The sequence below is a fragment of the Trichoderma breve genome, chromosome 4 (assembly GCF_028502605.1).
Source record: "Trichoderma breve strain T069 chromosome 4, whole genome shotgun sequence".
Classification (NCBI taxonomy): domain Eukaryota; kingdom Fungi; phylum Ascomycota; class Sordariomycetes; order Hypocreales; family Hypocreaceae; genus Trichoderma; species Trichoderma breve.
In genome coordinates, this window is record NC_079235.1 from 1,811,095 (window position 1) to 1,834,043 (window position 22,949).

A 22,949-nucleotide genomic window follows, 5' to 3' on the forward strand; every position below is an offset into this window, starting at 1 on the left:
GTATTTGGAGAAGGATGTTGCAAAAGCTTCAAGGTGGGAGAAGGGATGATATATATATGATCGCCGATGAATTGCCTCCTATACCTGCCAGTATATCTACCGATGTCGCTCTTACGGTGGTCAGTGGAGGCGGCTAAGATTTCTCCAAGGGAAGTGCGGATAGCTACAGTGGTTGTGCTATAGACTGCTGCTAGCAGTAGTGGCTGTGGAGGCAAGCTTTCTGCACTGCGACCCAGCAGAACCTTGCCTACCTATCAGCCATTTGGATCCCGCCCGAGATATTGTGTGCCTGTGCTGCTCTCTGATACGTTCCGCGTGGGAGGAGGGATAGCTTCCAACCACCCCAGTATTTGTGGTCTAGGATAGCTTTTTTGCCCCTCAGGGATACAGCTACTGGCCCTAGCTGCCCCTACCTAACTGCCGTTCCATCCTCTACGGAACACTATCCGTTCAATGGCCCTTCTTCGTGTATGAACATGATGCCAGGTCTGAAAATTCCTGCTGGGTTCGGATCATTGCTTCCAGGCATCCTCCAATTTTAGAGTGGATAGCCGGGTTAGCGTGACCCTCGTCTGGAAAACGAAGCCACTTGTGCATCAGGCAGCAGAATTAAAAGACCCCCCAAGGGCATGAGCTGGGGAATTTGATGCTAAGCACTACTACCTAACCCAGTGGGTAATACTATCGTGGAGGGATCATGTGTCTCCCTTTTGCATTTGTATTTCAATTTGTCGAGGATATCCAGGGCTCTGGGCGGGCGCGTTATCTCACAATCTTTGCCGTTTGGGATAATTGGTAGCATTGTAGAACGGAGAGTGTCATCACGATCTTGATCTCCAATTCTCCCCGCCAACGCTTCACATTATCTGTTACGCAACTGACCACGTTCCATCCCACGCCGAGCCTGGGCAAAAGGCGCCGAATAAAAGTTTTCAAATAGAATCACAGATGTCAATTGATATATATAGCTACCAGTAGCTGGGCTCAATAAGGCCGGTGCTTCATATCGGGGGAAAACGTCTATTAACTCCTTGTCCCCCCCACGCTATAGGGTAACCCTCTTGGTACTTGATTGGGAGCTTCACCGAGAACTATCAAGGATACCATGTAGGAACGGCACCGAGAGGCGCTTATGCCAGCTATTGCCAGCTCTCACACACGTCTTATTGATCCCGTGCCGTCCAAGGTCGGTGGTCTAAGCACAAAGAAGAGAAAAAAGGTCTTGGTTGACAATGTTGTGCGGGGCATTTTTCTGGTAACTGCGGGGCAATTCGAGCTAGAGCAACAAGCAAGGTATACGGAAGAAATACTTCCTGGCTCAATATCGACATCGCCTTGTCGAAAATTCTAGTAGCCCGATGACTTGTCCACCACTACCTGCTAGGGTCGTGAATCGATATGTCTGAACATGCCCCCAGCAGCAACGCTGCCGAGGGCTCTATCGACCTGTCTCTATCTGCGCAGGCTCTAGCCTCGTCGTCCCCCGCGGTGCGCATCGCTGAGCTGCACCTTGTGGGAGAGGCAGCGGCTCGGAAAAGTAACATCCCACTGGCTTCAATTCGATACATCTCGGGTTAGCTGACTACTTCCTTAGCATCTGACGACGAATTCTCCTCCAAGGCTCTACAGCTCCTCTTCAACACCCATGCAGCTTACCAGGACCGCGAGTCTCGACTGGCAGCCCAGAAATGCCTGGTATCCATCGTCACGAGAGAGGCCAGTTCCTCAACACTGCAACTATTAGTGAAAACTCTACGACAAGAGTCCTCGAAGCAGGGTATTGCTACGTCGAGCGCCTTTGTCTTGGTCGAGTGGTGCAGTGTTCTGCTTCAAAACCTAACCGAACCTTCGTGGAAAGAATGTGGAAGTGAAATTCTATTGGCATATGCAGATGTCCTGGAGAAATGTTTACGACCGTCTTCGAAGCCTACGCTGGCACACTCAGCCATAATAGTCACTCGAAGGGGTTTTCGAAAACTTTTCAGCTCCCCAACCCTGGGGCCCGAGAATTTAACCGATGCTGTGACCAATTTGACGTCCAAACGCAGTACGCCGTCGGCAAAAAACTCTGTTATTCTCGGAATCATTGCCGGAGTTGCTGCTCGTCGGCCCGCAGTACGACCTACGCTGGAAACTCTTAAGCCTCTGTATTACGAGTTTTACAACCGTGAGATCCTGGGCTCTAGGACTGCGCTATCAGGGCACATTTCCGCCGGACTGGGCGATTTCTTCTTAAGCTTTGCAACACTTGATGAACTTCAGACTCAAGTTGCCCCAGTTCTGGAGAAAAGCTTGCTTCGTACACCAGAAGTTATTTTGGACGGTGTTCTCCAAAGCCTAGTGAAAGATTTGCCTACCGAATTTGATCTCTCAGACTTGCTGGCCGGCAAGCTCCTGAAGCAGTTACTTTCAAATGTCAAATCTACCAATGCTTTGATACGCGCCGGTGTTCTCTCGTCTTTCCGCGCCATTATTGCAAAATGCCACAACGCAGGCTCAGTCGACCAAATTATCGAGGAGATCGGGAACCCCCTGAAAACGGGCAAGCTGGCCTCCGCTGATCAGCGCATTCTTCATGCAGAAATGCTAGAAGCTGTTCCCCTGTCTTGCCCAAATGCCCAAAAGACGACTACTATTTTGGCAGCCGTTGCTGGCAAGGAAGGAAACGATGTAGCCTTGGCCGCTGAGACGTTGACACTCTGTCGAGCCATTAATGTATTGATTAAGGGCGACAGCGAAATCTCGCAGCCCGTCCTAAGCGCATTGCTTAAAGGATTGGCAGACAAGAAGGCAACAACTCGCAAAATTTGGCTTCTTCGTGTAGCTTCTGTCTTCCGGACCATAGATGGCCTAGACCTGAACGCTGCGTTGACCTCGTTCACGGAAGCTGTCATTCCAAAATTCATCGACAATTTCCGTGAAGTTGTTGCCAACCCTACACTGACTGCCCAGAGTGGGACAATTGTTGGAGCGTATATTCTTACTGCTCTAACCCCTGTTTTGCAACAGTGGTCCACTGGCTCGAAGATTGAAGCAGATCTATTGAAGTTGTCGACGCCATCTCCTGCTCTAACCTCATCACAATCCTTTCTTTTGAACCCCAAAATATTCAGTAAGATTGGAAGTGAGGAAGACTTCGATTGGTTCCGTCTTGCTTTGTGTTCTGTTGCAGCGGGACTGAGCACAAATACCGCGAAAGAGATCGTTCTTGCGTGGTCAGAAGCCATGATATATATAGTTACAGTCTCAACTGTACCATCAAACGTGCGACAAGAAAGTGCAAAATCCCTCACCTCCCTTTATGCTCAGAACCCTAGCATTATGGCAGATATCGTTATCAATGGCCTGTGGGCGCATTTGACGCAGACCATCAATGCCGGGGATAAAGATTCGACAACTGAGACGCGTGATTTGATTAAAGTTATAAAGTCGATTTGTATCAGCTCCAAGGAGTTGGAGGCACTCGGGGGTAGCGCCTCGCAGGAGATGCTGGAGCAGCAAGCTTGCTCCCTACTCATTATCTGCCGTACAGAGCTGATATCGCGAGCCAATTGGATAGACTCCTGTATTCGAATGGGAGTTGACCCTGGAAAACTTGCCGAAAAATACGCCGACATATTACTGAATGAGATCAGCGAGCGTACGTCGGTCAATCAAAAGGTACGAGTGTCTATATCTCTCAAGAGTAGAACCGGCACTGACAAGTATAATCATAGGTCGATGTTATTCGGATTGCTGCATACAATGCAGCAGCAGAATTGGCCTTCGTTGCTCCAGAAACTATCATCCCTCGGCTGATAGATCTTATAACCCAAGATCTAGATCCGCAACCGGTAAAGGCAATTGGACCAGTTGACGCTGCAATTTTTAGAACCCAAGAAGGTACCTGCTTCGTGGATGTACTGAGCAAAAAAGGCCAAAACGACACTCCAAATAAGAATACCAAGGATTACGACATCGTGAAATGGGAAAAGGAACTGAGAGACCAACTTGAGAAAAAGAAGGGCCCACAAAGAAAGCTCACTGCTGAGGAAACGTCCAAAGTGAACGCTCAGTTGAAGAAAGAGGCTCAGATACGAGCATCAGTCCAATCAATCGAAGCCAAACTTCTTCGCAGCATCGGGATTATACACTCTTTGGCGGTTGGACCACCCACTGATGCGTCACTTTGGCTTGGTTCAGCCATCAACTCACTTCTTGCTGTTATGGAAGCTGGCGCGAACCTCATTATAGGCGATGCCGCCTCCAAAGTCTACATCACCTGCGCTGAGAAAGTGAGTTCTAGGCTGGGAGCAACTCGCCCTGCTATTGGAATCGCCACACTCAGGCTTCGAGGGCTATCCTTGGAGGGGACCTATGGAGACGAATCACTCGCCGACCTTGCAACAAGGGTACTCTATCGCCTCCGCTTTGCTGGTGAGCAGCGGCCCTTTGATGCGGTATCATTAATATACATCTTCCCACTCCTCTTTCATGTCTTGAGAGAGGGGGGTGTTGGAGAGACCTTAGATGATCGGGATACCCAAATCGTGCTGGCCGTCGAGTTTATCTCATTTCACAGCATTACTTTTGCTGATGAGTCAATACCTCGCACAGAACTCCTGGATGTCCTTATCCAATCAATGCAAAGCCATGCTCAACATTACAAAATCATCAAAGACTGCTTTTCTGACATCTGCCGATGCATTGCACCTAACATCACTGCTGATGAAATGCTGGTCCTTGCTCGGGGAGTTACGGTACCACAAGCAAACGTCAGAACCGCTGTTTTGCAGTCTATTAGTGCAGACATTGATATGAGTGAACTCGGCTACAGCAGCGAGATTTGGCTTGCAAGCCATGACGATATTGAAGAAAATCAAGAGCTCGGAATGGAGATATGGGAAGAGAGCGGATTTAAACTCAATGCTGAGGTGCCCTTACTCATGGTGCCGTTCTTGAACAGCAAAGATGGGCAACTCCGACGGGCAGCAGCACGTTCACTTTCGAAGGCAGCGGCAGTTTACAAGGAAAGCCTTCTTACTGTGATTCCAGCATTGCAGTCTATCTATCTGGAGATGGCGAAGCCAAAAGTCCAACTTCTTGACGAATTCGGGATGCCAAAGAAAATGGACTTGTCTGACCCATGGGAAGCGCGGCATGGTATAGCAACTGCCATCAAAGAACTGGCAAACATCTTAGAATCTACACAAGTTGGTCCTTTACTCGATTTTCTGATCCAGTCTGGACCTTTGGCAGACAAAAATGCCTCCGTTAGAACGGAAACACTTGATGCTGCTATTCGGGTCATCGAATTCCAAGGAGGCAACATAATTGACGAGCTGATGAAGAAGTTCGAAACGACCCTGGAGCAGCCTGACAAGAATAGCGACGAAGTGGATCGTGTCAACGAGGCGGTGGTTATTATGTATGGTGCCCTGGCTCGCCACCTTCAGCCGGGGGACAAAAAGATTCCCGTTGTGATTGAGCGTCTCTTGGCAACCTTGAGTACACCCTCTGAGATGGTCCAATATGCCATTGCCCAATGTTTACCTCCTCTGATCAAAGCCTATCCGTCAAAGTTGTCCGAATATATACAGCAAATGATGCACGAGCTTCTGAACTCCAAGAAGTATGCCACCCAACGAGGAGCCGCCTACGGTCTGGCAGGATTGATCCTTGGTAGCGGCATATCTACTATCAAAGAACTCCGAATCATGTCAGATCTCAGAGGAGCTATGGAAAATAAGAAGGATTCACACCAAAGAGAGGCTGCTCTTTTGGCTTTTGAACTTTTTTCCACTATGCTTGGCCGCCTTTTTGAACCATACGTCATTCAAATAGTGCCGTTGCTTCTGAGCGGATTTGGAGATGCTAATGCAGATGTCCGAGATGCTTGCTTGGCAGCCGCGAAAGCTTGCTTTGGTAATCTGAGCTCGTATGGTGTCAAGAAGATCATGCCAACGCTTTTGGAGGGACTTGATGATCAACAATGGCGTAGCAAGCGAGGTGCTTGCGATCTTCTCGGTGCAATGGCATACCTTGATCCAAACCAACTCGCGACCAGTTTGCCGGACATCATTCCTCCCTTAACCGGTGTGCTTAACGATAGTCACAAGGAAGTGAGGGCCGCCGCCAACCGAAGCTTGAAGAGATTTGGTGATGTCATTAACAATCCAGAAGTAAAGAGTTTGGTGGATGTGATTTTGAAAGCTCTCAGTGACCCAACCAAATACACCGATGAGGCATTGGAGTCATTGATCAAGGTTCAGTTTGTGCATTACCTTGACGCCCCTTCTCTGGCCTTGATCACCCGAATCCTTCAACGCGGTCTAGGCGATCGCTCCAACACAAAGCGCAAGGCAGCGCAGGTGATTGGCAGTCTAGCCCATCTGACAGAAAAGAAAGACATTGTCATGCATTTACCGGTCCTCGTTTCCGGGCTCAAGATTGCGGCTGTTGACCCGGTACCAACAACTCGAGCGACAGCATCCAGAGCTCTCGGCTCCTTAGTTGAAAAGCTGGGAGAGGACGCATTGCCCAACTTAATCCCCGAGTTGATGCAGACTTTGAAGTCGGATACTGGCGCTGGTGACCGATTAGGATCCGCACAGGCTTTGAGTGAAGTCCTAGCAGGTTTGGGCACGAGCAGACTCGAGGAAACCTTGCCAACCATTCTTCAAAATGTAGAGTCCTCTAAGCCTGCAGTCCGCGAAGGTTTCATGTCTCTCTTCATTTTCCTCCCAGTTTGTTTTGGCAACAGCTTTTCTGCATATCTGGGCCGTATAGTCCCTCCTATTCTCGCCGGTTTGGCAGATGACGTGGAGTCTATCCGCGAAACAGCTCTTCGCGCTGGACGGCTGCTTGTCAAAAATTTTGCAATTCGAGCTGTCGATCTTCTTCTACCTGAATTGGAGCGAGGCCTGGCAGATGACAGCTACAGAATTCGTCTTAGCTCTGTTGAGCTTGTTGGCGATCTTCTCTTCAACCTCACAGGTGTGAAAGCTGGTGCTGAACCAGGAGACGAGGAAGATGAGAATGCCAAAGAGGCAAGTGCTTCCTTGAAGGAAGTGCTTGGGGAAGAGAAGCGAAACAAGATCTTGTCAACTCTTTATATTTGCCGATGCGACACTGCTGGAGCGGTTCGTTCCGCTGCGATTTCAGTGTGGAAAGCTCTGGTCCACAGCCCCAGGACATTGAAGGAGCTGGTGCCAACCCTTACAAGTCTTCTGATCAAGCGACTTGGAAGCTCCAACATGGAGCATAAAGTTATTGCCAGTAACGCGCTCGGTGAGCTGATTCGGAAAGCTGGCGACGGTGTCCTCGCCACTCTCCTGCCCACTCTAGAGATGGGGTTGCAAACTTCAACAGATACGGATGCAAAGCAGGGCATATGTCTTGCTTTGCGCGAGCTTATTTCATCTGCGTCACCAGAATCTCTTGAGGACCATGATAAGACACTCATTTCTGTTGTCCGCACTGCACTCATAGACTCAGATGCGGAGGTTAGAGAGGCTGCCGCCGAGGCGTTTGACTCCCTTCAACAGATATTTGGCAAGCGGGCAGTTGATCAAGTTCTTCCCTTCCTGCTCAATCTCCTGCGATCCGAGAATGAAGCAGATAATGCTCTATCGGCACTTCTCACGCTGTTAACCGAGGCTACCCGGTCCAACATCATTCTGCCCAATCTCATCCCAACTCTAACAACTCCACCGATATCAGCGTTTGATGCAAAGGCTCTGGCTTCCCTATCTAAGGTTGCTGGTGCATCTATGAACCGCCGTCTCCCCAACATCATTCAGTCGTTGATGGAGAATGAGATCAATTGTAGCGATGACGATTTACGTGAGGAGCTGGCGACATCATTCGACACCGTGATTCAGTCGATTGACGAATACGATGGCCTCAATACCGTGATGAATGTTCTTCTCAGTCTCCTTAAGCATGAAGATCACCGGCGGAGAGCTGCCACAGCTCGACACATGGGTAACTTTTTCGCTGTTTCTAGTGTGGACTACTCTCGTTATAACCAGGATATTATTCGATCATTGTTGAATTCGTTTGATGACGGAGACTCGGATGTGGTGAAGGCTTCTTGGGCTGCTCTCGCCGAATTCACGAAGAGACTTAAAAAGGAAGAAATGGAATCGCTCGTTTTGTCAACCCGACAAACACTTCAGCGTGTTGGCGTTGCAGGTGCTAACTTGCGAGGATTTGAGCTTCCTAAGGGAATTAGTGCTATACTGCCAATCTTCCTACAGGGCCTCATTAACGGAACTGTTGATCAAAGAGTACAAGCGGCACTTGGTATCTCGGATATCGTGGACCGTACAAGCGAAGCGTCGCTGAAACCATTTGTTACTCAAATCACAGGCCCGCTCATTCGTGTAGTTTCAGAACGTGCTACAGAGGTCAAATCGGCTATTTTGCTCACGCTCAACAACTTACTCGAGAAGATGCCGACGGCACTTAAGCCGTTCTTACCTCAACTCCAGCGCACTTTTGCCAAATCTTTGGCGGACACATCTAGCGAAGTTTTGAGGACTAGAGCCGCAAAGGCTTTGGGGACTTTGATCAACTACACGCCTCGAATCGATCCTTTGATAACCGAGTTGGTTACAGGAGCAAGGACAACTGATCCCGGTGTGAAGACGGCAATGTTCAAGGCCTTGTATGAAGTTGTCAGCAGAGCTGGCGCGAACATGGGCGAATCCTCCAGATCAGCTATCCTGTCATTGATTGACTCGGACGCTGATGAGAAAGATGATGCCATGGTAGTCACCAATGCAAAGCTTCTCGGTGCCTTGATTAAGAATGTGGCCGAGGATGTTGCCATAAGCCTGCTCCGGAACAGAGTCCTTACTCCTCAGCCAACTCACTCATCTACCTTGGCTTTGAACTCTGTGTTGGTTGAATCGCCAAGTATCTTGCAGTCAAGTGGTATCATTGATGAGCTGCCAAGCTTGCTCTGTGGGGGCATGAGTGATAAAAGAGTAAGTTTGCCTTTAACCCCCCCTTTGTTATCCCTAATCTCATAAATTTCGTGTAGCCATATATTGCGGACAACTTCATTCTTGCCACGGGAAAACTTCTGCTCTCATCACCCCCCAAGTCATTCGATGACATCAAGCAGATATTCGACACATTGGCAGTTGTCATCCAACCTGGAAATGCCACAGACTCACGACGGCTGGCGCTGGTCATTATTCGAACGTTGAGCAGAAAAAACGCCGATTTAGTACGACCTCATGTGCCACTTTTGGCACCACCGATTTTCGCCAGTGTCAGGGATCCAGTGATACCCGTGAAGCTATCTGCTGAAGCAGCATTCATTGAGTTATTCAGCGTCGCAGATGAAGAGGGCCGGATATTTGATAACTATATGGCGGGCCCGGGCAATGATCTACCGCCAAATGTTAAGAGAAGCATGGGCGACTACTTCAAACGAGTTGCCATGAGGCTTGGCGTCCAAGCTCGAGAGCGGAGGGAGGCCGAAGGTGGGCAAGGAAGCTTAGGCCTGTCCAATGATGAGGTTGAAGATGAGCGGGAGATATGGAGCGTGGGGAAAGTGGAAATTGATGGAGAGACCTTTGCATAAGCAGATACATGCCCAAGAAAGGTGGCAGGATTGTATCAGTATCTATTGACGCGATAGAAAAAAGCAATCATGTAGAATACTTGGGATGAGATGTAATTAACTACACATGTTGTGTGGGCATTCATTGTATTTAAGAAGACTGTATGAATGATTGTGAGAGGTAGAATAATCAGGCTATTCTTGATTATTCTTGGCTCAATGGGGGCTTGTTCGTGTAAAATAGAGGTACAGAAATCAATATATCCAGAGACTAATAAGGTCCTCTTCATATCTCAAGTACAACAGAGACGGCGTTGTGATGACTGTGCTGTGATAATACTATACCACTAAGTACGTGAGTGAAACTTAGGGCGCGAATGTCGAGATTACGTCAAACTGTTCAGAGAGTCACGTGATACGATTAATGCAAGTGCCAGACTAAGTACTTTTCAGAGCCCTCGCTTAGCCCACTCTTTGAAAGTGTGCTAAATTCCGGGCCTAGTGCACGTGAACCCACAAACTTTGAGCAGAACTGCTACGAGCCTCTGGAAATTCTGGCCTCGTAAACCCTCCCCCCAAACTTCATCCAACCTCATCGCCATCGAGGGCCGGCCATCAATACCGAAATTATTCAAGATGTAAGCCTATATTCTACTGCCGTTGGATGGATAGCAACTGGGCGATGAAGACGATGGTTCTTGATTGAGCTCAAATCTTTTGGCTGGCAAGAGATGTGGTGCTGACACAAGTTTTTTTCTTTGCGATTTAGGGTCAACCTGCGAACTCAGAAGCGCCTTGCCGCGTCGGTCATTGGCTGCGGCAAGCGCAAGATCTGGCTTGATCCCAGCGAGCAGAGCGAGATTTCAAACGCCAACTCTCGCCAGACCATCCGAAAGCTCGTCGCCGATGGCCTCATTATCCGAAAGCCGGTGACGATGCACTCGCGATCCCGCGCCCGCGAGCTCAACCTGTCCCGAAGAGAAGGCCGACACCGTGGATTCGGTAAGAGAAAGGGTACTGCCGACGCTCGTATGCCCACTCAGGTCCTCTGGATGCGCCGCCTTCGAGTCCTCCGACGCCTCCTGGTCAAGTACCGTGCCAGCGGCAAGATCGACAAGCACCTCTACCACGAGCTCTACCACCTGAGCAAGGGTAACACATTCAAGCACAAGCGTGCTCTGGTTGAGCACGTACGTTTCCACCTTTTCTTATCAGACTTGTGGCTGGCCTCGTGAGAGAAATGCTGTTCTAACAAATCCCTTTTAGATTCACCGTGCCAAGGCCGAGAAGCAGCGTGAGAAGGCCCTTAAGGATGAGATGGACGCCAAGCGTGCGAAGACCAAGGCTGCCCGTGAGCGCAAGTTGGAGAGAGTGGCGGCAAAGCGAAATGCCCTGCTGGCGGATGACGAGTAAAACCATTTTGAAGGACATTCTCGGTCTGAGGGGCTGCATTTGGAGTCTACGGGTTGGGTTTTTTTTCTACGCCCTTCTGGTTTCTACAGTCGTACCGGTGGGTTTGTGGCATGTAGCATTGAAAAAAAATGAAATGGTAAATGCTCGAGGTAATTCATTCGTTCAATCTGTGTTGCACTATATCGAGCATTTCGTACCTGTGATAGGCATAGGTACCAGGTATGACTTGATGACTCTTGGGTGACACTTAGACAGGAGAGATTTGAGATATGGAATGGATGCATGGTTTCTTATAAAGATATCGTATGATTTAGCAACGGTTGAAATGCGGCCTGTAGAAGAAACAGTGAGATAGAAAATCACATCCAATTTGTTATATCTAATCAGTCCGAGCGCCATTTGGTAGCTAGCGGGGTATGAAATCCTTGGCTGAATCAGGGTCCCTCGAAGTGCCCCGTTCAAGATAAGGTAGTGAAGAGGCGGCAGAGCAATTCGGCATGCTCCCTCCCGTGAAACGAGAGCGGGATTCCAATGAGCAGAGCCAACAGCCTCATTTCCCCCAAAAGAGAGTATAAGCACGATGCGTGGACCTGATGGGGAGCTGTGGGGAGGCGGGAAAAGGATAAGCCGACGTGAATCGCCAGATGAGCAAGCTTTGGTGGCATGTGCGAGTACATACATACCTCTTCTGTTAATCCAGCTACATCGTTGCTCTGCACCAGCGGTTGAACTTTGTGGCCGTTGTTGGCCCAGAGTTCACTTAGATAACAGGAATTGAAGACATCCAGCTTGTATTTTCCATTATTTCCACGTAACGGAGTTGTGTGTTATGTAATTCATTCCACTATAACACAGAAACTATTTGTAACGGTGCACGATCCTGTAGGCGTAGTGCCAGGGCTCGTATGCGGGGGATGGGACGAGACTTTTTGGAGGCGGATAGCCACGGTCAGGCTACGCAGCGCCGCTTTTGAATCGCGCCGATCGGAACTGCATGTGCGGCAAGCATCGCCGGTATATTCCAGGGTTTTTCTATTCTGTCATAAGCTTCGCAGGCCCAACTTCTTGCTTGTGCCGTCTCTTGTTGTCTCTTTTTTCCCCTCCCCTCTTTCGCCATTGACAGGCTGGTCCGTTTGTTCAACGCCCATCATGGCTGCTTCTTATCTGCGAAGCACGACGATTCCTCTCAGCGGCTTGAAGAGATTAGCAGCGAAGCCGTCTGTGAGCACAGCATGTCTCGTTGCTCGACGGACAAAGGCCTCGCTTGCCCAGGATGGCCAGCAACAGGTTGGAAGAGTTCCAATTGGCGACGACATGCGCTTCATGCTAACTGGGATTGACAGCTTCTTGCGGCGCATCTGGAAAAGGCCGACCCGGCTGTTTTTGACATCATCGAAAAAGTCCGTGTTTCTGATTACCTAGGTTTGGAACCGCGCAGCAATTGTTACGCATGCTGAGACTTGGAGCAGGAGAAAAACCGACAGAAGCATTTCATCAACCTCATTCCATCAGAAAACTTCACTTCCCAAGCCGTGTTAGATGCGCTGGGCAGCGTCATGCAGAGTAAGTCACCGAAGCTCTCCGTCCTTTAGGATGGCTACTAAAAGTACTAAGCTAACAAACATTACCTGCAGATAAGTATTCTGAGGGCTACCCCGGCGCACGGTATTACGGCGGCAACGAGTTCATCGATCAGTCCGAAAGACTTTGCCAGCAACGAGCTCTAGAAGCATTCGGCCTTGATTCCAAGTCTTGGGGAGTCAATGTTCAAGGCAGGTTCAATATTGATGTTCCAAAATATCTCCTCTTATTAGCAAGTAATCTAATGATGCTCTCTCTCCAGCTCTTTCTGGCGCCCCGGCCAACCTCTATGTGTACTCGGCGCTTATGGATACTCATGATCGACTGATGGGCCTTGACTTGCCTCACGGTGGACATCTTTCTCATGGTTATCAGACACCGACCAAAAAGATATCCGCCGTGTCCAAGTACTTCGAAACTCTACCCTATCAACTAGATGAGCGCACCGGCTACATCGATTACGATAACCTTGAAAAAATGGCCACTGTTTACCGACCCAAGATCATCGTCGCTGGAACTAGTGCCTACAGCCGGTTGATCGACTATAAGCGCATCCGAGACATTTGCGACAAGGTCAACGCTTATATGGTGGCAGATATGGCACACATCTCTGGTCTTGTCGCCGCCAAGGTGTTGCCGGGCCCCTTCCCCTTCGCCGATATCGTCACTACTACCAGCCACAAGAGTCTCCGAGGACCTCGAGGAGCACTGATTTTCTTCCGCAAGGGCGTACGAAGACAGAACCCGAAGACGAAAGAAGATGAAATGTACAACCTTGAGGGCCCAATCAACAACTCCGTGTTCCCGGGCCACCAGGGTGGTCCCCACAACCACACCATCACTGCTCTTGCCGTGGCATTGAAGCAGACACAGACTACCGAATTCCATGCCTACCAGTCCCAAGTGTTGGCAAATGCAAAGGCTTTTGCTAAGCGCCTCGGAGAAGAGAAGGGCAAGGGCGGTCTTGGATATAGCCTTGTCAGTGGCGGCACCGATAACCACCTGGTTCTTGTTGACCTTAAGCCCCACGGCATCGATGGCAGCAGAGTAGAGCGCGTTTTGGAACTGGTTGGCGTTGCCGCAAACAAAAACACCGTGCCAGGTGACCGATCAGCTCTGGTACCTGGTGGTCTTCGGATGGGCACACCCGCCATGACAACTCGCGGATTCCACGAGGACGACTTTGTACGAGTGGCTGATGTTGTTGATCGAGCTGTCACTATCGCGACCCGTATCAACAAGACAGTCAGAGCAGCAGCAGAGGAGCGAGGCGAAAAGTTGCCTGGTAAACTCAAGCTTTTTGTTGACCATCTCGGCAATGGGGATAGGGATCCGGAGATTGTGCAGCTGAGGAGCGAAGTCGCGGACTGGGTAGGCACATATCCTCTCCCCTGGGACTCGGCTGAGTAATTGTAACACCAAATGGCAAATTCCTTTCTGAAGCTATATTATTAAAAAGTACTATTTCGGAGAAGTGTGTCTCCTATGGTGGGTATACAGGGTGTGGGCCGATCATTCACACGCCGCTCTTATTTGTTGTTCAACACTAAATATAAGGATTGCTCTATGCAGCTTCAAAGGGTATTTACATGTAAAGACAGCGTGTAATGAAGGAAGAGGGGGTTAGCACGTATTGAATCCAAACGTTACCATTTCGACCATTCAACAAGATTAGAGCAAAAGCGAATATTCAAATGACTGGGTATTCAAACAAGCAAGATATCAATCTAGTAGTGGGGAGCAGAAATAATACATTCCCTTGTAGACTTGGGGAATTATCGATTTCCTAAAGCCGTGGCAACAGTGTCCAGCTGTCGAACAGTCTCATAGTATGTTCGTAATCCATCCAGACCTTTGAATGTTACTTCTGGGCCATATTCTTCTACGATGGAATACAAGACTGGCCATACGGCAAAGTCGGGAAGGGTCAACTTGTCCTCGCAAAGATATGGAGGACGTTTTTGTTTCAAGTTGTCGACGATGTATTCGTCCCAGACAGCGAGCTCTTGCTTCATCTTGCCGGGCAGTGCTCGACTGTTAGCATCACCATCGCTCCTCAGTTGCCGCCAGGCGTGTAGTAGATTCAACCCTTGTTGCATCTGACTATATAGCCTCGCGAGCTTTTCTGGACCTTGAGGAGCGGGACCTGCTTCAGTAGTATGCCCATGCCCGTAGCGGGAGTGCAGGTATAGCATAATGGCGATGTCCCCCTGAACGACGGATCTAGCGGCGTCGTTATCAACAAATTTTACGGGCGTAGACCAGAACGCTGGAAGATTGTGTTGATTGCCGCTGGGGAGATCGTTGCCAGAAGCCATGCTGCCCTTGGCAAATTGAATACCAAACTCGGCCAGCATAAGCACAATGCGCATATTGACTACAGGATCCGCAGAGGCGAAGAATCTTGGAGAGTTGCTAATATGCAACACGTCGAAGCCACCGCCGTAATGCGCCTGCCAATCGAAATCCGACGAATGGTTTTCCATACCAAACGCCTGAATCATCTTCACAGCATCGGGGCTCTGGCCATTCTTTATGGCATGCGCAGTGTCGCGAGTCTTGCCAGTTGCTCCTTGGCCCCAGATAATAGTCTCCTCACGATCGAGAAATGTGCCAATCTGCCTGAATGTGAGAGATATCCGACGCCCTGAATAAGCCAGCTCAGCCGGTGACCTGTCACGGTCTGCGCGTTTGTCTCGTCGGATGGCATGCAGCCATTTCATATTTGTCTGCAAGCCCATCCGGAAGAGCGAGTTGTGTGGGAGTTTGGCACGTTCGATTTTGCGTTTTGCATCATTTGATACCACTCCCACAGAATCTTTCTCCTGCCTCTTAGTTCTGAGAGTCATGGTTCTTTCCGCCCCAAGACTGACGTTGGCGATGTACGAACCCTGAACAATATCCAGGGTTTTATCGCTATGCTCAGAAATGTAGTCGTTTCCGTCACGGTAAAATTGAATGAGGACGTGATTCAGGGGATGGCCGAGATGCTTCTCTATCTCATCCTTGATGGTCCTAACAGTTGGAGAGAATGGAAGCAGTGGTGGAGATTCGTCAGCGGGATGACGATAGACTGGCATGGTGCCATCTTCGCTCACCTCGCCTTGGACGGCGACAAGTCGAGGAACCTCGCCACCCTGGTGTGACATCCTTTGCCAAACCACCTCTTTTTCAAGCTTCTCAAAAGCTTCATCCGCTAAACCGCTTGACAACGCATTGAGAATGACATCGGCATCGCCTTCACAAAGCTTCTGCTGAGAGGATGAATCGTCTTCGTTTACAGAGCTGTCAACTGGCTCGACATGTTCCGCCGTGCCGGCTTCAACTGAAGTCTTGTGCTCCATATCCATCTTCTTCGTCCGCTCGTTGTCCTTCTGGGGATCTTGAGATTGTGTCTTGGGAGTAATCTTCGGGCTTGGTTTATTCACGGTGGTAGCAGGGCCAGATGAGCCAGAATCCAGCTTGAGTTCTAGGAGTGATTGTACAAGATCTTTATCACTACTGACAGCAGCTGCTTTTGCTTGCGGGACGGGTGGCGCGTTTGGTGCTTTCTTGGGTTCTTCAACTACTGCTGGAGTTGAAGGTAAAGTGCTTAGAACCTCTTTCGAAGATAAAATCTCACAGCCGGTCAGTTCGACGAGGCTTTTTATAGCTGAATCCCGCCTAGTTTCTAGGCGATAGCCGCAACAATCCTCTATGACTGTAATAGCCATGCCATGACCTGCGGCATCCATGGCGGTGGCGAAGACGCCAATATTGGCCAGGGAGCCGCAGATGAAGACTTCCATGACCATCTTACCGCGAAGGGCGCGCAGCAACTGCGTGCCATGAAACGCGGAGTAATAAGACTTTGTCAATTTCGTGTCCCTCTTTTGGACGGCCTCCGCAACGGCCGGGGGCATGTCGCATCCCGTGTGGGAAGGCTTCACGCAAAGGGGCTCCTCATGACTCAGAAAGGCTTCATTGTCCAGTGGCTCATCAGAAGAAGCCTCAGCCACGAGGTTTCTCCTGCGGCTTTGAGCGGGTCCAGACTGGGATACGGGCCCATTCTCAGACAACACAATCTGGTCGCTCTCAACTGGACGGGCTTTGTCAAACTGAGACTGAACCCAGATGACGTCTCCCACTGGGCGAAAAGCGGCTGCTATCTTAGTTGCGCGATTGACGAATCCTTCCGGATTGGTGGCAGGCAGTCCGCCGTCAACAGGATCAAGGAAGTCGTTTTGAAAATCAACCAGTATGAGAGCCTTACGGGTTGTAAGTTGGGGTAGTGCGGCTTGGTCGAAGGCAAACATTGTATCCAGGCAGCTGACGAACGACTCCAGTCATGAAGCATATCACGAGGATATGAGTATGCAGGCAGCAAGGCGGAAATGAGACGCCTCCTTTACCCAAACGATAGCTGAGCCCTGAACCTTGTCCGGCAAGTAAAGAGGGGGCTATTCAGCAGAACCCTTGAGTACGTTGTGAACGATTCTCTGAGCACTTTGAAGCGCCACTCATTGACCAACAAAACCAAACGATGGTGTTGTGAGTTGGGGAGCAAATTGACTGTGAGGTCAGCCAGCTGAATCAAAGCGTGATGGGGTCGAAATGACCAAATATACCCGGGCGTCATGGCCAACGGACAAGGAGGCGCAGGTGTCAAAGTATTGGCTAACTACAAGGTTCGCTAGTCGACACAATTTAGTGTAGCGCCAAGTAGGTAGGCCAGGATAGGAGTTTTGACACAGCCGAGATGCCATTTAAGCGTGTTGACAAAATGCTTGATTTTGTGATGAAAAATATGAACTTTGGCTCGATGTGGAAGTGCCGGGGCAGCGATGAGATGCTGGAGATTCGGCATTTGCTCCTTGACCACTTTACCCGTGTTCCATGTACCGAGCAATTATGCATGCCAGGTACGGCGGCCATCCGAACGTTGTCACATGCGACTCCGCACCAGTGGTGGCTAAAAATAGAATTCACAGACTTTAAAGAAGGAATTTAAGAAAAGCCATGGTTTCTGTCATCGTAAAAAATGAAGATTTAAATTTTCGATGTGAATTTACACGTAGATATAAGTCATATATGTAAATTTTTTATTAAAAACCTGACTGATAAATGCCGATGTCCGTGCAGACGAAGACCCAGCTGCCTCTAATAACAATATATTACGTCAGAATGCTTAGATAATGCAGATTAAACAATATTAACTGATTGCCGGGTAGCTAGAATAAAGCAAACGCAAGGCTATAATATTGATGCACCACTGCTGCATATCTACGGAGTACGAGTACTCACCTGCCCTGTGAATACCCCTGCCTTTCGAGCATGTTCTTATCCAGAGGCACCTGTTGATCTCGACCCTCCTTTCCCCCCTCCTCCGTTCGCTGAACATCTCTTCCTAGGCCACCTCATGGCTGGCGCAAAGAAGAAGAAGAAGCCGGCAGCCAATCCGGCGCGAGGCTTTGCGACGACCTCTGTTGCGTCCAAGCCTCGCCTGGAAATAGCAGAGCCGACAGGATCTCAGCCTTCTTCGGGCGTCAGCACTCCCAAGACTGCCCCTCCAGCTGGATCAGAAGCAACCCCGCTACCATCGAAGCCAACCGCGGCGAGTGGCGAGCAAACAACAGCCAAGGAAACCGTCCTGAGCCCCGAAGAGTTTGAACGACAGCTCGAAGAATCAGAACTGCAACTATTTGTAGAAAAATATTCGCAGAAAGTCAAGCGAGATGCTCAACGCCAGTGCTCTCGATTGGAGACCGATCGGCGCCTGCTTCGGAGCCAGGCTGAAACTATCAACACTCCAAAATGGCTGCCTCGGGAATTGATGGATCATATCCTTGACCTGATCAAGGCTGAAAGTCGCTTCTATGCCTCTAGCCTTTCATCCGAAAACGTTGGGCCTGGAAAGATGCCCTCTGAAGAAGAGTTGGTATCACGCATCTGGACGTTGCAGCAGACGCTCTCTGGGGCCGCCTTTTCCGAAAAAATTGTCGAAAGCGCTATACAACATATCTTGGATATCGCACCAAACATATCGGCCGCTCCTCGAGATTATATATGGGGTCTAGAAGAAGCTCTGGAATGGCTCGCTCGTGAATCTCCGCTTGAAGATCTCCCCACGTACGGGACTAGGACCAAGGCAGTTTCCAAAGGTCAGCCTCTCCATACTCGATCCAGGGGTAGACCTTATCCCCTCATCATTTTCTGATATATTTCCTTTAGACGCTACCGATAGTGCATCTGGGCCCCCGTCTCGCACAAGTACACCCAAGTTAAACGTATCTCAAGCCGGTCGTACGGAGAAAGGCAATGCACCGAATGCTCGCCCTGGCAAAGCCCGGGCATCTCCAATTGCTACATTCGATGGCGATATTGAGCCGGAGAATTTGATACTAGAATACGTCGCCACAAAGGCAAAGTTACTCGAGCTGGGCCACCTGGAAAAAGGAGCGCAGTCTAAATCCACTAAGCCGCAGGGTAAGGAAAATGAGGCGGACATGGCAGCAGTGGCTTACCTGGAATCCAAACTTAAAGCCATAGAATCTGATGTTCTGTTTGACAAATTCTTGGCAGAGCAACAATGGAAGAAAGAGAAAGTTGTTCTGGAGAAGCAACTTGCTTTGGCTAGGAAGAGTGCTGCCACTGACTCAAACAGCCCGTCACAGTCTGAAGAACCCGCGCCAACATTGGAAGCGGACGATGATATTACTGCTATAGCTGAGAAGATGGCTCAAGAGCTCCTCGCCGAGAATAATGAAGACGACGATATCGCAGGCTTATTCGAATCTCTCCCCCAGAGCGAAGTCGACCCGACCACAGGAAAGCTCCAGACGGTAGTAAACTCTTCAGATGGAGTAAAGCTTATTATTCGAGAATTTTCTAAATGGACAGGAGTCGCCCCAAAACGAATCTTGGAAGACGCCTGTCGTTCTAGGCAAGTTGATACACTAGGTCTCTCGCCTGCAGCATCATCTCAAAGTGCTAACCTTAAATAGAGACCCATCTGTCAATATCAAGTTTACAGTCGTTTCTGAGGCTACTTTTGCTAACCGCCATTCGGTGGATATTTTGTGGTCAAAGCCGCAGGACCCTGCCCAGATTGTGGCCAGCGCGGACGTTGAAGCAGTGATTGACCCGTCACACTTCAGGTTTACCATGACCAAGGTTGCTACGCCGGATACGAAGCAATCAGAGGCCTACATTGCCACTGCGGCGCTGTTCCACATATTCAATGGTAATCCTAAGGAAGAAAAAGTTAACCTTAGGCTTCCAACTGTCTGGCGCGATTTTTGGTCTGAGATGGCCGAAGCCAAAAAGGGCCATTTTGATGCGCAAGATCGATTAGCCGTGAAGCAGCTCAAGGCCCTTGTCCGTCAAAGGCAGGATCAAGAGCTTGAAGACGGTGTTGTTCTACAGGGTGCGTTCCGGGGTCGCAATAATGCCAAGGCTTCGCCAGAGGCTGCCGAAATAGGACATGTCGAGCGATCGAAGAACGTTGAGAGCGATGACAATTTGAAAAAGCTATGGGCATCGAAGTCGGGTAGGAAGAAATATGCAGCCATGCTAGTATGTTACCAGCATATGCTTCTTCCGTTGCACCACTACGGCCAACTGACGCGCCTGTTAGGAATATCGAGTACAGCTTCCCATGTGGAAATTCAAAAATAATGTTTTGGATGCTGTAGATAATAATCAAGTTATAATTATCTGCGGAGAAACCGGTTGGTAAGTTGAGGGCTTGTCTTCTTTTCAAATTGTGCCTCGCTTACAGTGCTGCAGCGGCAAAAGTACACAAGTCCCGGCGTTTTTGCTGGAGCATGAGCTGTCACAAGGCAGACAATGCAAAATATATTGCACGGAGCCTCGTCGAATTTCAGCCATATCCCTAGCTCGCCGAGTAAGCGAGGAGTTGGGCGACGAAAGGGGTGACTTGGGGACTTCTAGATCCCTCGTTGGCTATTCTATCCGCCTTGAATCAAACACGTCCAAAGAAACACGGCTTGTATATGCTACCACGGGAATTGTTATGAGAATGCTTGAAGGTTCAAACGACCTTGGCGAAGTCACACACCTAGTACTCGACGAGGTCCATGAACGCTCCATTGATAGCGATTTTCTTCTCATCGTTCTCAAGCGTCTCTTGAAACGCCGGAAAGACTTGAAGGTTATTTTGATGTCTGCTACTGTTGATGCAGAGCGATTTTCTGCGTACCTAGGTGGTGCGCCTGTTCTCAACGTCCCAGGAAGAACATTCCCGGTCATGGTCCGCTATCTAGAAGATGCTGTTGAGCTTACTGGCTATACCCCCGCCAATTCAGAATCTGATCGGCTTGTTGATCTCGATGACGATGTAGGCGAGATCGAAGTAGAGGGCTTGAAAACAGAAATGGCACAGAGCCTCGCAGGCTATTCAAACAGGACCAAGACGGTTCTCGCTCAGATGAACGAATACCAAATCGACCTCGACCTTATTGTGGAACTGATTGCTCGAGTTTCTATAGATGAATCACTACAGCAATACAGTAATGCAATCCTGGTCTTTTTACCCGGAATTGCAGACATAAGATCATTGAACGATATGCTATTGGGAGACCCCCGGTTTTCCGCTGGCTGGCTTGTTTACCCTCTACACTCTACGATCGCCATGGAGGACCAAGAGGCAGCTTTTCTTGTACCACCTCAAGGCATGCGAAAGATTGTATTGGCGACGAATATTGCAGAAACTGGAATCACTATTCCAGATGTTACCTGTGTCATCGATACGGGCAAACATCGCGAAATGAGATTTGATGAGAAGAAGCAGCTTTCCCGGCTGATCGACACATTCATATCAAGAGCTAATGCAAAGCAACGAAGAGGACGTGCTGGTCGTGTGCAGAATGGACTTTGTTTCCACATGTTCTCCCGGTATAGGCACGATACACTTATGAGCGATCAGCAAACTCCGGAGATGCTCCGCCTCTCCTTGCAAGATCTGGCGATACGAGTCAAGATCTGTAAGATAGGCGGCATCGAAGAGACGCTAGGTGACGCTTTGGACCCTCCCTCGGCAAAGAATATACGTCGGGCTGTTGACGCACTTGTGGATGTGCGGGCCTTGACTGGCACAGAGGATCTCACCCCTCTTGGTTATCAATTGGCAAGATTGCCTCTGGATGTTTTCTTGGGAAAACTCATCCTCTTGGGATGCGTATTTAAATGCCTAGACATGGCCATCACCGTCGCGGCAATCTTATCGTCCAAATCGCCATTTTCTGCTCCGTTCGGACAGCAAACGCAAGCAAATAATGCGAGAGCAGCTTTCCGCCGTGCAGACTCGGATGTCCTTACAACTTACAATGCATATGTAGCGTGGAAGCGAGTATGCCAAGCGAATGGGGGTTACGGAAAAGAGTTCCAGTTCTGCAGAAAGAACTATCTCAATCAGCAGACGCTCACCAACATTGAGGACCTAAAGGGGCAACTTTTGACGTCTCTAGCCGACTCCGGATTTCTATCCCTGACGGAGGATGAGCGGCGAGCTCTATTAAAGCTTCGATTCTCTTCCGGTGGGCGCAGCCGTCGTCAGCAGCAATTTGTCGAGGTACCCCAGCGAGTCAACCTCAACAGCGATAACGATATTGTATCAACTTCCGTTATTGCGTGGAGCTTCTATCCTAAGCTTCTCGTGAGAGATGCACCAGGTTCCAAGGGGCTTCGCAATATAGGAAACAACCAATCCATTAGCCTTCACCCAAGCTCTGTCAATCGTGGACTGTTTGAGATCAAATGGCTATCGTATTATACGATAATGCAAACCAAATCGTGAGTTGCCGAATATCCTTCTATCTATACGCCTCTCTATTAGAGCTTATCTAATGATCGATGTAGGGTTTATCGTGCACATGAAACCAGTGCCACGGAACCTTTCTCGATAGCACTGCTTTGTGGTGACGTACGCTGCGATGTAAGTAAAGAGAATTTTCATTTATGGCCTGCCTTTTACCCATATCAGTTGAGTTACCGTACTGATACCATTTGTTCCCAGCTATACTCTGGCGTTATAGTGTTGGATGGTAACCGGGGTCGCTTCGCCATACCGGATTGGAAGACAATGCTCGTCATTAAAGTCTTGCGCACACGCTTGCGAGAACTACTTACTAGGACCTTCAAGCAACCCGGCAAGCTGCTTACGGCACAGCAGGAGAAATGGTTCGACGTGTGGCAGCGTCTATTTTCCCAGGATTTTAACCAGGATAAGATTGTCAACACCGTGAGTCTCTAGACTTGGACCTGAATTAGAACATTGCGTTTGGAGCTGGACTACAGAGGCCAGCCACAGAACATAGAATTACTAGGGGACATACATTGGGATAGGGGACAACTGCTTGGGCGAAATGGCAATTTCGGAGCAAGATAATAAGGGAATACT

General features: G+C 49.3%; 4 protein-coding genes across 4 annotated transcripts; 3 read left to right on the forward strand and 1 right to left on the reverse strand.

The window, feature by feature from the left end:
- Window positions 1-1,398: 1,398 nt before the first annotated feature.
- Window positions 1,399-10,969, forward strand: T069G_06825 (ribosomal protein l19e domain-containing protein; the record flags this gene model as incomplete). Its single annotated transcript, XM_056174035.1, has 8 exons — window positions 1,399-1,537; window positions 1,595-3,660; window positions 3,717-7,269; window positions 7,327-8,972; window positions 9,029-9,476; window positions 10,059-10,194; window positions 10,326-10,746; window positions 10,823-10,969. The coding sequence occupies 8 exons, from the start codon at window positions 1,399-1,401 to the stop codon at window positions 10,967-10,969; spliced, it is 8,556 nt and encodes a 2,851-aa protein (XP_056027614.1).
- Window positions 10,970-12,118: 1,149 nt separating this feature from the next.
- Window positions 12,119-13,960, forward strand: T069G_06826 (serine hydroxymethyltransferase domain-containing protein; the record flags this gene model as incomplete). The annotated part of the gene is made up of 5 exons (XM_056174036.1): window positions 12,119-12,256; window positions 12,313-12,369; window positions 12,439-12,532; window positions 12,604-12,741; window positions 12,813-13,960. 5 exons carry the CDS (start codon window positions 12,119-12,121, stop codon window positions 13,958-13,960), a joined length of 1,575 nt encoding a protein of 524 aa, XP_056027615.1.
- A 365-nt stretch (window positions 13,961-14,325) lies between these two features.
- On the reverse strand, window positions 14,326-16,845 carry T069G_06827 (2OG-Fe(II) oxygenase superfamily domain-containing protein; the record flags this gene model as incomplete). Its single annotated transcript, XM_056174037.1, has 1 exon — window positions 14,326-16,845. The coding sequence occupies one exon, from the start codon at window positions 16,843-16,845 to the stop codon at window positions 14,326-14,328; it is 2,520 nt and encodes an 839-aa protein (XP_056027616.1).
- A 1,103-nt stretch (window positions 16,846-17,948) lies between these two features.
- Window positions 17,949-22,802, forward strand: T069G_06828 (helicase associated domain (HA2) domain-containing protein; the record flags this gene model as incomplete). The annotated part of the gene is made up of 8 exons (XM_056174038.1): window positions 17,949-18,690; window positions 18,761-19,015; window positions 19,073-19,472; window positions 19,534-20,104; window positions 20,166-20,263; window positions 20,318-22,342; window positions 22,409-22,484; window positions 22,566-22,802. The coding sequence occupies 8 exons, from the start codon at window positions 17,949-17,951 to the stop codon at window positions 22,800-22,802; spliced, it is 4,404 nt and encodes a 1,467-aa protein (XP_056027617.1).
- Window positions 22,803-22,949: the final 147 nt, after the last annotated feature.